Below are 18,091 nucleotides of genomic sequence, written 5' to 3' on the forward strand. Positions count from 1 at the left end.
GGTGCGACAGATCTCCCCCTGGACGGTACTAATTGATGGCGGGGAGAGGGGTCGAGAGACGGTGGTCAATGTCCGCCGCTTAAAACCGTGGAAAGCGGCCCCGGCGAGAGAGAACCCCGTCACCCGAAGGCCCCGAAATCCCGGAGTACCCGCATCCCCCGTGCCCGGGGGCCTCGCGCAGTATATGGGCCCCACGGAGCCCAGGGCTCCGAGGGGCCCCGGGCGGGGCCGGGGGCGACGAGGACGGCGACCCTTAAACCCCACCGCTTCTGAGTTTGTTCCCCAGCCCGCAGGTGCCAGAGGCCGAGGGGAGCCGTTGGAATGGAGGAGGAGACCACCGCCGGAGCCCCAGGAGACGGAGCCGCCACCCCCGAGGCCAGCCACAAGGGCCGGGCGAATCCCGCGGACCCCGCGGCGATACCTCGTGGGGGCAACCCAGGCGAGGTGCTCAAGTCAACCCGGGACGGGGACTGGCACCCCGGGGGGCTATGTGGTGCCACAGCGACGGGGCCGCTCTGCCGAGCCAGGGAGCCGCCCGGCTTCCCCCACCGCACTGCCCCCCATCACCCGCCCCACATAAGCACACACCCGCACGCATCCCCCCCCCCCCATAGAGCTGGAAGGGAAGGTTACCTGATCGACCGGTTTTTATCCGAGAGACCCTTATCGGGATTAATTCTCACGGTTTCCGGCGATCAGGGAATTGGATGACCTCCCCCGTGCTACGTGGTACCGCGGCGCTGCTGCCGGCCTTAATATGGTGTGGTCGCGGCGTGGGGCATTCGGCCACCGCGGTTGAGGCGCATTTCCCCCCACACACCCCCACGAGTCGACGGGGCAAGCAGGGGAGGCACGGACAGCATGAATAGCGGGGTCACAGGGGCTGTTGCGCATAGTCATGGGGGTTGGGATAATTGCGCTTGAGCGCGCAGGCCCCATTGTTAGGAAGGGTAAGGGAGTAATTAGGATGTACGCCGCCAACGTCGCTCACTGATTAGCATATCAACAGCGCCTGGGGACTGCCGTGCGCGGGCTTGGGGTGCACGAGCCCATTGTTCAGCGCAGCATCCCCTTTGGAGGTAGGGAGGATAAATAGAGGAGCGCAGAGGGGAAATCGCTCTCTTACTCCAGCGCCAGGCGACCAGACGCAGCTCAGCCAGCGACCCGGACGTCCGTGTGACGCACCGAGGCACGCGGTTAGCACAAGGATCAGCGGACCGCCGTGGACACTTAACAGTGAGTAAGAAGGTGAATTAGAATCATAGCAGATAAATCGGGAATAGGTATAGAGGTATCAGCGTAGGCCAGCCTCGTCGACTCACTGATTTGACATCAATTCGCAGGTAGCATATAATAAATCATTAATAGCGAAGCGTGGTCTCGCGTGATCTTGTCGTGCAGAGTGTCGCGTGGGGAGCTGCGTGTGTGTGCGTGCGTCCACCCCGGGTGCGATACAGGTGCGCGATCATAACGTGAGTGGAGTTGGAGTGCGCGGAGCGGCGTGTGTGTGGGAGTGCTCATACGTTCGTTACGTGTCGGATACGGATGCGCATTGGTAACGTGCAGCACAGGGCTATAGGCGGGCACACGCTCGCAGTATACGAGAGCTGTACGTAGCGGTGTAAAGAGGGGGAGTGTGGCGTTTGATTGATGATGCTGTGCGCGTGTATGCTCGCAGCGTGGGAGCGCGGCGCGAGACTGTAACAGTAGGGGCGTCGCGTTCGAATGCCGGCGAAACCGTAGCGGGTAATAGGGAGGTGGGGTAACCTAAACGGAATAGGGGATGCAGGCGGGAGGGACCCCGGGGGCCAGCGGCCCCCACAGGAGACACGGGGAGGGAGACACGGGGGGGGGGGAGACACGGGGAGAGACACGGGGTAGACACGGGGAGACACGGGGAGGAGACACGGGGGGGGGACACGGGGAGAGAGACGGGGGAGACACGGGGAGGGAGACACGGGGGGGGGGGAAACACGGGGAGAGACACGGGGGAGACACGGGAGGGAGACACGGGAGAGAGACGGGGAGACACGGGGAGGGAGACACGGGGGGGGGGGGAGACATGGGAGAGAGACGGGGGAGACACGGGGAGGGAGACACGGGGAGAGAGACGGGGAGATATGGGGAAATGCGGGGGAGACACGGAGATACAGTGGAGACATGCGGGAGACAGACGCAGGGGGGACACGGGGAGACATGGGGAGATGCTGGCAGACGCATTGGGGGAGACGCGTGGGAGGGGGGGAGATGCATGGGGGGAGACACCGTGGGGAGAGGGGGGAGAGACACGGGAGAGATGCTGGCAGACGCGTGGGTGGAGACGCGTGGGGGGGGGAGATACAAGTGAGATTCTGGTAGATGCAGGGAGACACGGGGAGATGTGGGGACACAGACCCAGTGATACATGCTCATGTCTCTCTCCTCTCCCACGCCAGACCCAACCCAGCAGCAGCGTTACCTGCTGCTGGGTTGGGTCTGGCCAGGGGACGGGCTGCCATCTTACTCGTCAGGATCAGGAGATCGAATCCACGACCTCCCGTGTACAAGGCGAGGTAGTCAACATCTCCTAGCCACCGTGATGATGATGAGAGAGAGACGCAGACTCAGGGTCCGGGATCGAACCCACGACCTCCCGCGTACAAGGCGAGGTAGTCAACATCTCCTAGCCACCCCCGCACACACACACACCCACCACACCCACACTCACACACACCCTCACACACACACCCACACACATGCCCCACACACACCCACACACTCACACACACACACTCACACACACCCACACACTCACACACACACACCCTCACCCACACACACTCACACCCACACACCCACAAACACCCACACACACACACCACACACACACACACCCCACACACACACACACCCCACACACACACACCCACACACACACACCCCACACACACACACACACCCCACACCCACAACACACACCCACACACACACACACCCCACACACACACACACCCCACACACACACACCCCACACACACACACACACCCCACACACACACACACACCCCACACACACACCCACACACACACACCCCCCACACACACACACACCCCACACACACACCCCCACACACACACCCCACACACACCCCACACACACACACACCCCACACACTCACACACACACCCCACACACACACCCCACACACACACACCCCCCACACACACACACACCTCACCGCCACAAACACACCCCACACACTCACACACACACACCACACTGCCACAAACACACCCCACACACTCACACACACACACACCCCACACACACACCCCCCCCTGGCCCACTCGCCCCCACCCTCTCCCCCCACCTACCGGCCCCGTCACCACTTCCGTGTCGTCACCCCCCCCCCCCCGCTCTGTGCGTGACGCGACCTCCACTCTGCGGGCCTCGTCACGTGGTGCGGCGCGAGCCAGAGGTCGCCTTGTCTGCCGTGGGGACGCGATCTTACGTCACGTGTATGTAACACATTGCCAGTGTGTGTGTAACACTGTGTGTATGTGTGTAACACTGTGCGTGTGTAACACTGTGTGTGTGTGTAACACTGTGTGTGTGTAACACTGTGTGTGTGTGTAACACTGTGTGTATGTAACACATTGCCAGTGTGTGTGTAACACTGTGTGTGTGTATAACACTGTGTGTGTGTAACACTGTGTGTATGTAACACATTGCCAGTGTGTGTGTGTGTAACACTGTGTGTGTGTAACACTGTGTGTATGTAACACATTGCCAGTGTGTGTGTGTAACACTGTGTGTGTGTGTGTAACACTGTGTGTATGTGTATAACGCTGTGTGTGTGTATGTAACACTGTGTGTGTATAACACATTGCCAGTGTGTGTGTGTAACACAATTACTAGTGTGTGTAACACATTACCAGTGTTGTGTGTGTGTAACACATTGCCAGTGTGTGTGTGTGTAACACATTACCAGTGTGTGTGTGTAACACATTGCCAATGGTGTGTGTGTGTAACACATTACCAGTGTGTGTGTGTAACACATTACCAGTGTGTGTGTGTAACACATTGCCAGTGTTGTGTGTGTGTAACACATTACCAGTGTGTGTGTGTAACACATTACCAGTGTGTGTAACACATTGCCAGTGTTGTGTGTGTGTAACACATTACCAGTGTGTGTGTGTAACACGGGTACGGGTAAGGAATCAAAACCCGTTTGCGACCTCTGTTGTAAGGTCAGTCGGCTACAGACATCACCAGTGACAGCAGTCGGAGTTCATCATGATCAAGGTGGTGAGAGGTTAACTCCCTCGCCTGGTATACAAGCGCCCGTGGGTTCGATCCCGCGTACCACGCTAGGGAGTTAACATCGTCACCGCCGAGATGATGATGAGAGATACGCAAACTCAAAATATACGGCAGCAGGCATTGTCAGGGTCGGCATCGGACCCACAACCTCTTGCGCACCAGGGGAGGTTGTTGACATCGTCACCACCGGTCTGCTTCTCTTCTGCACAGCGCCGCTGGCCACGATTGCGATGAGTTCTCTCCGACACACGAGCTGCTCCCCGCTGCTGCTGGGACTCTGCACCTTGGCACAGCTGTGGGCAGTCGCGGGCGCCTCTTGGTGGTAAATGCGAACCGTCGCTGTCTTCCTCCTCACTGCTGCGATGAGCGCACACGTTTCTAAGTTTATTTAGCAACCTTGCCTAATATTTTGCTACTATACACTACACTACTATACACTACACTATACACTACTATACACTACACTTTACACTACACTATACACTACACTATACACTACTATACACTACACTATACACTACTATACACTACACTTTACACTACACTATACACTACTATACACTACACTATACACTACTATACACTACACTTTACACTACACTATACACTACACTATACACTACTATACACTACACTATACACTACATTATACGTTTGTTTGTGTTTTGTTTAACGCCTCGTAGCGGCAGCGCTTCCGTGACCAATGTCAGCCAGTTTTTTTGGGGGGTTGGATCGCGTGAAATGTACAAACGTGTCGTTAAAACCCGCCGACACAGTCAATTAGTAAGGGCTGTCGCCAGACAAAGCTAGCTGTAGTTGTACTAACTGGCGAAATGTCGCGGTACTCGGATTATAAATATTGTGGCTTGGCTCTCCAACACACCGGTGTGCTGTACTAGTATACTACACTATACACTACATTATACACTACACTATACACTACACTATACACTACACTATACACTACTATACACTACTATACACTACACTATACACTACACTATACACTACTATACACTACATTATACACTACTATACACTACTATACACTACATTATACACTACTATACACTACACTATACACTACACTATACACTACTATACACTACACTATACACTACTATACACTACACTATACACCACACCTCAGAGGTGGGACAAAGTCATTATTATGCACTGACTCGAGTCCAAGTCACATGACTCGAGTCCACACCTCTGCTATACACTACACTATACACTACACTACTATACACTACACTACTATACACTACACTACTATACACTACTCTACACTAAACTATACACCACACTATAAACGACACACTAGTGCTATACTCGTGACGAATTGGCATGTTCTGTTTACGTGACAACCCTCACTAGGTGGCTGTGTCCGGTGGTGGTGGGTTTGAATGACGACACGACACAGATTCTCAATACGGAGGGGAAAAACAAGAGGGACCCGGAGAAAAATCCACACGACCGTGGGGAGACACACACAAACTACAAACATACAGCAGCAGCAACAGGCATTTTAAGGGGTTGGGATCAAACCCACGATCTCCTGTATACCAGGCGAGGTAGTTAACATCTCCTAGCCACCACGACGATGAGAGAGAGACGCAAACTTAGAATATACAACAACAGGCATCAGGGTTGGGATCAAACCTACTACCTCCTGCACACCAGGCGAGGTAGTTAACATCTACTAGCCGCCACGACGATGAGAGAGAGAGAGACAGGCAAACTTCTAATATACATCAACAGGCATCAGGGTCGGGATCGAACCTACTACCTCCTGCATACCAGGCGAGATAGTCAACATCCCATGGCCACCGTGACTCCCCCCCCCCCCCGCCCGCAGGTCGCTGGCACTGTGGGCTCCCAACTTCGACCCCTCCGAGTATCAGCTGCTGTGCATCATGGCGCCGGGGCTATCCCCCGAACAACGCAGAATATGCCGGCAGCACCCGATCCACGTGCCGCACGTGGCCGAGGGTGCCCGGCTGGCGCTCGCCGAATGTCAGCACCAGTTCCGGGCCAAGCGGTGGAACTGCACCACGCCCGGCGCGGAAGATGCTCTCGACCCCATAGCTCGGTCAGGTAAGGGGATCGTCGCCCGGGTCAGAGCGAGCGTCGGAGTTTCCCCTTGACGCTAACTTTTGTTTGACCCCGAGCTGCGACGAGCGGCTCCGATGCTTGCATTGTCTTCGCACTGATCGCCATCCGGCGGTGTTCTCTGGTCTACCTCCCTTTTATGCCCCTGGCTCTGCCTTCGGCTACGCCCCCTTCTGGAAGCTACCAGAAGGTTCTGGGACAGATCTGCCAGCCACCATCACTACGCCCCCTAGGGACCCGTTCTGTGACACTGCATGCCTCACTGGCAGAGAGGGCTACTGCAACTCCCAGTTGCCCTTTCTATCAGTAACTGGCGCTAGGTGCCCAAGCGACCTATGCTATGTCACTACAGTAGTATAGTAGTGTGTAGTGCGTGCCAGTATAGTGTCATGTGCATGTAACATCCTGGAAGCGCGACGCGGTCACCGGCTATTCGATGGCCGGCCAAAACCCGCCGCTAAATGAGCAGTGAGCAGACGTCGCAACCGGGTACCCAACACCCGTACCCTACCCCATACCCGTACCCTACCTGATACCCGGCCTGTACGGGTAGGCCGTGAGTCACTGGTGAGTCACCGTTTGTCACTCATTTCCCAACGTCTTGTCTCTTCTCACAATTCAAGTTCCTAGAATCAACCCACCCGCGCCTGCAACATGGCTTCATCCCAGAGGTCGCATTCGGGTACCCGATACCCGTACCCGTTTGCGACCCTGGTGCGGCCGGGTACGGGTAAGGAATCAAAACCCGTTTGCGACTTCTGGCAGTGAGGCGGAGTGGCAAGGAGCTGCTGCAGACCCTTCAAGTGGGGGTTGGTCACCCTGCCGAGGTTTGGCCCAGACAGTCCCCAGCTATTGAGCTGTGTCTTGTGTCTCACAAGGTGATTCGTAATCAACATTATTTATAAATGTGTTGTAACCCTCCACCACCCGACACGGCCAATCAGCAAAAAAGTGTCACGTGACAAAAGACAAATAGTTCACTGCTTTAGCCCACCGGTGTGTTGAAGCGTGAAACCACAACATAAAAAAAAAAATTTGGTTTCACGCTTCAACACACGTGTTAAACTTACAAGGTGCTTGTTTAAAACCAAGGTTTTTTGTGTTAGATGGCATCAACATAAATGTGGTGGTGTTATCCCGCCACCATCCGACACAGCCGATTTAGTGAGGTTTAGTATCTTGTTAACTCTGTCACTTATGATTGCAAGTTGTTGCGAGTCAATGACTGCTTTAGTGTTAAAATATGGTGCTGTGTTTTAAGGATAATGTGTTTATATTATCATTTTATGTAGATATCCACATTTATTTAATATTTTTCTTCCACAGTTTTTATTGAAAATGCAATATTTGCTATCTCAAAAACCTGATGTGATAGACAAAAACTGATGCCAGATATTGGAATCAGCACCCCAAAACTACCTTAACACCGTTGGAATAACTCATGCCAGAAAACAGTGTGTTGACCAGTGTACTAGAGAAAAGAAACCCCTCCATTATATACACAATTGATCAAATTGTTTTGTCGGCGGGGCTAATTGGGCTCTTTGGTCGGGTCGGGGTGGGGGGGCTCCAGGCTCGCGCGAGGCCGCCTTCGTCTCCGCCATAACCGCCGCCGGAGTTGTCCACGCGGTGGCGCGCGCCTGTGGCCAGGGGGCGCTGCGGGACATCTGCCCCTTGGCGATTCCTCAAACCATGAGGCTGCTGTACAACACCCTGGGCTATGGAGACGCCCTCGTATACGGATACCAATTTGCCAAGCGGTTCGTGGATGCGAGCGAACACGATCGCAGGAGGCTTGGAGGAGGAGGATGGCAGTCTTTGGCGAAACTCGTCCAGATGAATTTGCACAATAACGAGGCCGGCCGGCTGGTGAGTGGGGGGGGGAATGGGTGAACGGGTGGGTTGTTGTATGTATTGCGTCGTAAAAAATTTCGTGAAAAAGTATCTGATTTTATGCAATGATGCAAATGTATACACTTAGGCTCGACTTCGTTGTCTAGGGTTGTATTACCAATTAATACAATGATTACGCTTGAACTTTTACTGGTTATGTTTCGGTGAAATTGTTCGGTCTCAGGATTCAGATCTTGCCGCAGGATACGGTTCTTATGATTCAGATGATTTTGCATGACTTTAGGAATGAACCATTCGCACACTTCTGTTAGGCAACTTTAATAACAAAAAACACGAATGCGAACACACTTATGATTGGAATTGTCACCGCAGTACTCATGTAGATATCCTAATCATTGATCCAGACAATTAACCCTCTAGAGCAGGGGTCGGGAACCTTTTTGACTGGGAGAGCCATAAAAGCCAAATATTTCTAAATATATTTCATTGAGAGCCATATAGTATTTTTAACGTATAATAAATTAAATATGTCTTACTTTTAATGCGACTTCTGGTGCTGCATGGTTTTGCTGATGGCCTTGTAGTCTGGTTCATACGTGGTGAGGTTGAGCTTCATGCAGGCGTGACCCGTGAAATTTATCTTCAAAACTAATTTCTGTTTACTTTAAAATGACACAGTATTATTAAACAATATCACAAGTATTTTAAAATCAGTTCCAAACTGATTTTTTTTATTATTATTTTTTCCAACTCAAAATTGTCTGGGAGCCATATGCCGTCACTGGAAGAGCCATATATGGCTCGCGAGCCATAGGTTCCCGACCGCTGTTCTAGAGTTACTGTGAAAACTGAGCAATAGAACAATTGGGTTACGCGATGAAAGAATACATGTGACTAAAATACTTCTAAACGACCATATTTAATCATGGGACCTCCTTTGCCAGTACCAAAATATACTAATAGGGTTTTTCCCCTTTTTTCTGGCAACAAAACTGACACCTTTTGCAAGGAATCATGCTTACATCACAATACTTGCAGTCAGAGTTGTGTTTTTTGTTTGCATTTGACTGCAAGTATTGTGGTCAATGTAAGCATGATTCCTTGCAAAAGGTGTCAGTTTTGTTGCCAGAAAAAAGGGGAAAAACCCGATTAGTATATTTGGTACTGGCAAAGGAGGTCCCATGATGTAGCTGCTCACCCCGAGCTCTCATTACTCTGATGGTGCGTTGTCTTGAACTGTGCGCCTTTTGGCGTCATCTGGTCGAACACCGTATGAGACTAGGCTCTAAAGAAAGCTGTCTCTGGTGTGGACCAATCAGTTTCAAAGACAATGCATAAATTATCAGAGTATTGTTTTTTGTTTGCATTTGACTGCAAGTATTGTGGTTAATGTAAGCATGATTCCTTGCAAAAGGTGTCAATTTTGTTGCCAGAAAAAAGGGGAAAACCCCTATTAGACCATATTTAACTCAAGGGACAGAACAATGCTTATCCCGATAGGCTAATAGTTAAAAAAAAACACCTTGATGGCAACCCTTTTCAAAACACACAAACTTTTCGTAACAATCTTAGCCATACTGATATGCGTGTTGTGTGTGTGGGAGGGCAGTCACCGCAAGGTACAATAATTATAGCGGGCAGCACGGCTTGCGTTGTCCACCTATTCCTGCTACTGTGCTTTTGACAATACCCAGTGGTTTCCGGTGCAGCGTTCCTCCTACTGAAAACACGTCGGGGCCCAAGCAAGGCGCTGGGTTTGTGTGTGCGTGAAACACGCGGCGCTCTTGCCTGCGCCGTCAGTCTCTCTCCACCGCCGGGGTGTTTGCCGAATCTGCACGCCGCGCACGCTGCTGGCGCTGTCCGTGCTGGCAGGGATGATGGGTCCAGCTCCATCTACGTCAGAGGTCGCAACCGGGTTGGGAAATGAGTGACAAACGGTGACTCACCAGTGACTCACGGTCTACCCGTACCCGTACCCGGCCACACCAGGGTCGCAAATGGGTACCCGATACCCGTACCCGATACCCGGCTACCCGTACCCGGCCGGGTACGGGTAGGGTACGGGTAGGCCGTGAGTCACCGGTGAGTCACCGTTTGTCACTCATTTTGGGTAGGGTACGGGTAGGGAGGGCTCCTGCTGCTGTCAGCTGCTCGTCGCAGCTCCTCACTCGCTTCTCAAACTCAAAATATATTCGCGCACCTCCTTAGCTTCTCACAACTCTTATGGATTAGTACGATACAAGTTATCGCAGTCCTTGATTCTGCGAGCGACTCAAAACATCACGACAAGTGCAGAATAAAACTTGCAGCCATACTGTCGTTCAGCGCCAAACTCGCCACTTAGCAACACATCGACCCTCTCTGCAAGACTCGACACCCACGGGTAGTGACAGCTTCATCGGGTAGTGATGGCGGCGCACACAGTTGCAGCAGCTCAGTGTCTACCCGGTCGGTGCCTTGTATGGTTGTTTATGTTCGCGTTATGTCTTGTTTTGTGTTCATTTTGTCGGGCGAGTAACACCTTTAGCCGGCACGATCTCCTTAAGATCGGACTATGTTACGATCGGAGTGTTACAAGCGAGTTTCTCCGTCTTCACAAGATTCCAGTGGAGTTAGCGAGGAGGCCCGGCTCTCCGTGGATTATCATCCCGGTGGGGAGGAGGCGAAGGCGGCGTGGAGAGAGAAGACGGAGGCGAGGCTGCAGGGCCGGTGCGCTAGCCAGGCTACGGAGGCAGCCACTCAAACCACCGCTACCCAGCCTATTTCTCACGAACGCCAGATCCATCGCGAACAAAATGGATGAATTGAGGCTACAGACTACAGCGAGCAACGTAGTGAAGGACAGCTGCATTCTGCTTTTCACAGAAACCTGGCTTCATTCATCCATCCCGGACTCTGCTATTGAGCTTGCAGGCTACACAGCACAGCGCCAGGACAGAACAGTAGACTCCGGTAAGAGCAGAGGAGGGGGGCTCTGTGTGTACGTGAATAAGAGCTGGTGTACTAACACTGTGACTGTAGACAGCCACTGCTCCCCAGATCTGGAGTATGTGACTGTTAAATGCAGGCCGATTTACCTCCCAAGAGAGTTTACTGTGGTCATGATAACTGCTGTTTACATCCCACCGGATGCTAATGCTAACTCAGCTATTGGACTTCTACATGGCAGCATTAGCATTCAGCAGAGCAAGTATCCTGACGCTGTGCTGATTATAGCAGGGGATTTCAACCATGCAGACTTAAAAGCAGCACTCCCTAAATTCCACCAGCATGTTAAGTGTGCTACTAGGGGAACTAAGATTCTGGACAAGGTCTATACCAACATCAAACTAGGCTACAGGGCTAGACCACTACCGCACGTGGGCCAGTCTGACCATTTGTCCCTGCTTTTGATCCCTGCATACGCCCCCATCAAGAAAACGGCTCCTACCATCACAAAAACTGTCGCCATCTGGCCTGAGGGTGCCACCCAGCAGCTGCAGGACTGCTTTGATAGGACCGACTGGGGGGTCTTCGAACATCAGGACCTGGAGGTGTTCACATACAGTGTATTGTGCTACATTAAAAACTGCATAGACACTGTCACTGTGGACAAACGCGTTCGGGTTTACCCCAACCAGAAGCCCTGGATGACCCGAGAGGTCCAGCAACTGCTGAAGGAGAGGAATATCGCCTTCAACTCCGGAGACAAAGCTCTCTACAGTACAGCCCGAGCTAACCTGAAGAGAGGCATCCGCAAGGCCAAAGCAGACTACAGGAGGAGGATTGAGGAACGCCTGGACAGTCACGACAGCAGGCAGGTGTGGCAGGGAGTCCAGCACCTCACCAACTACAGGGCCAACCGCGGAGCTGCTGATGGTGACAACGCTCTGGCAGAGGAGTTGAACCTCGTCTTTGCCCGCTTTGAGGTGACACCACAAGGGACAGCATCACCAAACCTCACGGTCCACAGCAGCTTAAACCTCACAGTGGAGGAGCATGAGGTGAGGCGCACGCTGCGGGCCGTCAACCCGAGGAAGGCTGCGGGACCTGATGGCGTCCCGGGACGTGTGCTGAGGGACTGTGCCGACGAGCTGGCTGGAGTCTTCACAAGGATTTTCAACCTGTCTCTGGAACAGTCCACTGTACCAACCTGCCTAAAGTCCTCCACCATAGTCCCGCTGCCCAAAAAAACCCACATTTCCAGCTACAACGACTACCGGCCGGTAGCACTCACGCCAGTGGTGAAGAAGTGCTTTGAAAAACTGGTCCGGAGTCACATCATAGGAAGCTTGCCCCGAAACCTTGACCCCCACCAGTTTGCCTACAGAGCGAACCGATCCACGGAGGACGCCGTGGCCACAGCACTACATGCTGCACTGTCACACCTGGAGCAGCAGGGGAGCTATGTGCGGATGCTCTTCGTGGATTACAGTTCTGCGTTCAACACCATCCTCCCACACAAACTGGTGGAAAAACTGGGCGACCTGGGGATTCCACATTCCACCTGCATGTGGATATATAGTTTCCTCTCGGGCCGCAGACAGAGGGTCAGAGTGGGCCGTCATACATCCACAGCCCTGAGCCTCAGTACCGGCTCCCCCCAGGGCTGTGTACTGAGCCCCCTGCTCTACTCCCTCTACACACATGACTGTGCCGCCGTCCACCATAGCAACACCATTGTGAAGTTTGCTGATGACACAACAGTGGTGGGGCTCATCTCTGGGGGGGATGAGTCTGCCTACAGGGACGAGGTGGAGAGGCTGACAGCATACTGCAGGGGCAACAACCTGCTCCTTAACACCGCAAAGACCAAGGAGCTCATAATAGACTACAGGAGAAAGAAAACGGACACTCCACCACCACTAATCATCAGCGGGGACTGTGTGGAGAGGGTGGCAGACTTCTGCTTCCTGGGAGTCCACATTGGGGAGGGCCTGACCTGGAGCGCCAACAGCACTGAGCTTCTGAAAAAGGCCCAGCAGAGACTTTACTTCCTGAGAATTCTCAGGAATAATAACATCACACAGAAACTGCTGGTGTCCTTCTACCGAGCCTCCATCGAGAGCATTCTTACATACTGCATCTGTGTATGGTACACCAGCTGTACAGTGGCTCAGAGGAAAGCGCTCCAGAGGGTCATCAACACAGCCCAAAAGATCGCCGGCTGCCATCTCCCCACACTGGAAGAACTACACAGTTCACGTTGCATCAAAAAAGCACAGAACATTATAAAGGACTCTTCTCACCCTGGACACTCACTGTTTGAGCTGTTGCCATCAGGCAGACGATTCAGATCAGTCAAAACAAGGACAAACAGATTCAAACAGAGCTTTTATCCTACAGCGATCACCACACTCAATAATGCTAATTAATTATTAAGTAATAGTGTTTACAATTGATTGTGAAATAGAGATGTGCAATGACAAAATGTAACCTTATGTGGGTATGTGGGTATACTTGGGCTGTTTTTATATATAGTATAAATTGATTATCTTTCATTTAATTTAATTTTTATTTTCTTGTTTTATTTAATTTAAATTTATGAATGATGCCCTGACTGGTGAGCATTTTAAATTTCGTTGTACTGGTGACAATGACAATAAACGATCTATCTATTTCGAGGACCATACCCTGGAGCTTGCCGTCGCAAGACTGATTTGCGTGGTTCGGCTTCTTCGTTATATCCGAAAATCTCCCACCTCAGACCCGTCTTCTTACAACGGAGCGGAACTCCTTTGATTTTGCTCCTCGGCCTGTGATTGGTCGGTTTCCTCTCACGATGGAACAACTGTCCCTTTGATTGTGATCGCTTGTCCGGTGTACGTGTGTGTCTGTTCTACTTTACTGAAGTAATTTCCTAAGTCACATCAAGGCCTGGCTCCTCTACCCTTCAGCCATCTCATGGCCTGTGGACAGAGATGCTCTCAATTGCGCCTAAGTGTAGTTTTTCTAGTTTTACAACTTTCTGCAGTCATTAACCTCCAGCTATCTTTTATGTGGGTGAGGCAGCGGGGTGGGGGGGGTGTGAGATTCACAGCGTGTTTATGCCCCAGCGCTACATGCCGATACATTTTTTTTACAAAAAATAGGCAGAATCACTCTTGTATGCCTTTTCCAAAAATGAATATTAACAGGGTGAATGGGTGGACGATTATTGGCACGGAGACCTAACGTGGTTTTAGGCCGGGGTGGCCCTGTACAGACGCCATGTTTTCTGTCCGTCTGCTACAGCAGAGGTGTAGGGAATTCCAACAAGACCTACATCTCTGCTTTTTTGACTGCACAGACGCCATGTTTTCTGTTTGTCTGCTACAGCAGAGGTGTAGGGAATTCCAACAAGACCTACATCTCTGCTTTATTGACTGCACAGACGCCATGTTTTCTGTCCGTCTGCTACAGCAGAGGTGTAGGGAATTCCAACAAGACCTACATCTCTGCTTTTTTGACTGCACAGACGCCATGTTTTCTGTCTGTCTGCTACAGCAGAGGTGTAGGGAATTCCAACAAGACCTACATCTCTGCTTTTTTGACTGCACAGACGCCATGTTTTCTGTCCGTCTGCTACAGCAGAGGTGTAGGGAATTCCAACAAGACTTACATCTCTGCGTTTTTGACCTGGCCAAGTCACTATGTTATCATCAATAGGCCTGGGCTGTGGGTTGTTCTTCGTGCTTTCAGAGTCCGACTGCTCACAATTATTCAAGACCTTCATGATGGTGGGCAGGCCCGGATAAAGCTGCGTGGCTGGGAGTTGGAACCACTCCCTCTTCACCTTGGGGTGCGACAGCGATGTTCTTTGGCTCCCACATTAGTTCAAAACATTTTCGACCACATAGTTCGTGAAGCCTTCCATGACTGTCCGGCAGAATCTCCATCTGGTACAGATACAATGGGAGGCTGATTGATGCCCGGGTGCGGTCAAGGGATGGCTCCCTATTGCTCAACCACGTTATGTTTGCCGATCTGGTAATTGCTGCTCACTCAGAGGAGGAGTTGGAGGCTCTGCTGCTGAACCTGGAGCTTGCCACTAAGAGGTGGGGCCTTGCCAACAGCCCCACCAAAACTAAGCACCTGCCTGGGAATGTTGTGCCATTGGACACTCCACAACTCCCAATTGGTGATGGGGCAGTTGTCGAGAGTTTCCCATACCTGGAAAGTGTGCCTATGACCAGCTCTCTGACAGCAGAGGTCTCAATTGAGAGGAATTATATTTGCATTGACTGCGCCATGCTGTGTGGAAGCTACCTGGTCTGTTGCTCCACACAAAGCTTCAGGTCTTCTTGGCCATGGTCATGCCCTCTACGCTTGCAAAACGTGGACCGGGGTGTCCACGTTTTGCAAGCGTAGAGGGCATGACCATGAAACATTTTTGCCACTTAGAAACATTCAGGGTGGCATGCCTACAATCCATCCTGGGTTTAACCAGGCTGGATTGTGTGAAGAGCTCACAAATCCTTGAAAGATCTGGACAAAGTCCATTTGCTGAGCTCCTCCGGCAGGCAAGGCTGCTTTGGCTGGATCATGTCGCCCGCATGCCCAGCCACCACATGCCAAAGCCACTTTAGTTCGGCCAGATAGAGGGTGCTTAAAGGGTGTGGCACAGGCTGGAGAAGGGATGCAGTGATGTGGTACAGGAGGACGTGGAGCTGAGTGGACTTGCTAATGACTGGTACCAGCGGTGTTAAGATCGGCCTCTGTGGAGGAGTTGGACGCAGTCACCCCTCGGCAAAAGAGGGCAGAGAAGCGGTGCTCCCAACAACGAGCAGAGCGCTGGGCGGCTAATGTGCAGCAAGTTGGCACAGCAGCAGGGGCCACACACAGGTGGTGCATTGGCCAGTCATCTCAGTCAGTCGACCCGTGGCACCTGGGTCTGTCCCATGACCTCCTGCCAGCGGACATTCGACACTTCACGTGGGCTTAATGTTCACACAGCTTGGCACAAGCGCCGTCGGTGACGTCACTGCCAATTATTGGGAAATGGCGGTTGGTAGTGATGATTGTGGTAGTGACGATGACGTTGTTGGTGGTGGTGCTACAGGCGGTGTACAATCTGGCATCCGTTGACTGCAAGTGCCACTTTGAATTTGGCATCTGCGTGCTCCAGGTCTGCTCGCCGCATCTCGCCGACTTTCGCAAAGTTGGAAACTTTCTGAAGGTGAGCTCACGGCTGTTGGTGATGAGACTGCACCCGGAGGAGGTGTGGGTGGGATTAAGGATTAATTGACAGGAGGGCTACAAACAGGGGGAGGGGTCCCTAACAGCTAAGCAGGTTCCCCGCATTCACACAACAACCACCACCACTTCAACAAAAACACACATGGCGGATCCTCCTCATCCCCTGATGATGATGATGATGACAATGGTGGCTGCAGGAAAAGTACGACACAAGTTCCGCCATGCGGTTGGTGAGCCACAAGAGGAGCGGTCGTCGCGGCGGTGCAGCCGGTGCCGTTACCGGCGGTGCCACCCGCTGGTCCCGCTGGCGTCTGGAGCCGGTGAACGAGTGGTTGACGGCGCCCACGGCGAGCGAGCTGGTGCACGTGAGCGCCAGCCCGAACTACTGCGAGCGCGACGACGCCAGCGGCATCCCCGGCGCGGTGGGGCGGCGGTGCAACGTCACCTCCGAGGGCACCGAGGGATGCTCCGTCATCACGTGCTGTGACAGAGGATACGACATCTCGCAAGGTGAGCCCCTCACCCCCCTTCTCCACCCACGCACCGTCTCTCTCTTTCCGCACTGTCCCTATACTACTATACACTATTCTTCACTCCTATACACTGCACTATACAGTACTGTAAACTCCACAATTAAATAGAAAACATTTCTTGAGAACTGCTTTCCGTTAACCTTGGGTCGCTCGAAGGGAGATTTTTCACCTCGCGACGTCAATGATGATCGCAAAATTGCGATGAAAAATCATTGTGAGCAAAACGACGATGGTTCACGCGTCTGTTTCGCACCGTCGCCTCTGCTGCTGTTCCCTTCCCAGTCACGGTGGAGAAGCAGTGCGGATGCAAGGAACAACTCCGCTGGAACGTCAGGTGCAAGCTGTGCCCATCGACCGTCGATCAATATTTCTGCAAGTAGCCTCCAGCCACGGTCTGGGGGTGGCCTCGGCTGAAATTGGACTCCATCTGGTTTCAGCCAGGTGCTGTGGGGGTTTGGAGATCCCCACAAAGTTGTTTAGGGCACCACAGCATCCAGCATGCCCATCATTACGAGCCGCTTTACACTATACATTACACTACTACAAACACTACACTTTGATACACTACACAATTCACTACCTTACTATACACTTGTGTCAATTTACACAATGCAGAAGCACTGTTTTTTGACCCTCATCACTTGAATGTGCTTAGTAACTAAGTGTTATTCTTTTTACTCCGTTCTTGTTAACGCCAAATCTACGAAACATTCACTCGGCACACTGAGGATTCACAATGGGGTTCGGTGACCCTGTGGCATCCATCATATCCTTCACTGAGCCACGTTACACTATATCCACTTTACACTACACTACTTTACACTACACGTCTATACAATCTTGCCTATAAAAGCCATTTTTTGTGTGTCTGTGTTTGTCTGTGTCTGTGCGTGGACGAAACTTGCGAAAGATTTTGCTCGCGAACCGTAGGGTTTACGTTCAAAGTACCCGGGTACCAGGCGATAAGCCCCGCGGTGAGCCAGCGCTGTTCTATTTTCGCATACGTCAACTTTAAATAGTTAACAATTTAGTGCTATTATTATTATTTTAATATGCATCTGCACATGCGCAGACAGCTGACCGGGGGTTGCCCCTAGCAACACACGTGCGTTCGGTGGAGGGGGAAATT

The 18,091-nt window shown here is 52.1% G+C and overlaps 1 protein-coding gene across 1 annotated transcript; it reads left to right on the forward strand.

The window, feature by feature from the left end:
* The first annotated feature begins 1,545 nt into the window (after positions 1 to 1,545).
* LOC121851892 (protein Wnt-5a-like) lies at positions 1,546 to 17,342 on the forward strand. The gene is made up of 8 exons (XM_042345979.1): positions 1,546 to 1,609; positions 2,436 to 2,540; positions 4,514 to 4,625; positions 6,165 to 6,403; positions 7,992 to 8,287; positions 16,293 to 16,409; positions 16,627 to 16,939; positions 17,245 to 17,342. The coding sequence occupies exons 1-8, from the start codon at positions 1,546 to 1,548 to the stop codon at positions 17,340 to 17,342; spliced, it is 1,344 nt and encodes a 447-aa protein (XP_042201913.1).
* The last annotated feature ends 749 nt before the right edge of the window (positions 17,343 to 18,091 follow it).

Source organism: Callorhinchus milii, unplaced genomic scaffold (assembly GCF_018977255.1).
Source record: "Callorhinchus milii isolate IMCB2004 unplaced genomic scaffold, IMCB_Cmil_1.0 Scaffold192, whole genome shotgun sequence".
Classification (NCBI taxonomy): Eukaryota; Metazoa; Chordata; class Chondrichthyes; order Chimaeriformes; family Callorhinchidae; genus Callorhinchus; species Callorhinchus milii.

What these genes read in the sequence shown, in the direction of transcription:
- LOC121851892 (XM_042345979.1), top strand. Translation starts at nt 1,546, where the DNA reads ATGCGCATTGGTAACGTGCAGCACAGGGCTATAGGCGGGCACACGCTC. An exon ending in GTCGCGGGCGCCTCTTGGTG is followed by an intron (nt 4,626 to 6,164) that starts GTAAATGCGAAC and finishes CCCCGCCCGCAG; the next exon opens with GTCGCTGGCACTGTGGGCTC. An exon ending in CGACCCCATAGCTCGGTCAG is followed by an intron (nt 6,404 to 7,991) that starts GTAAGGGGATCG and finishes GGGGGGCTCCAG; the next exon opens with GCTCGCGCGAGGCCGCCTTC.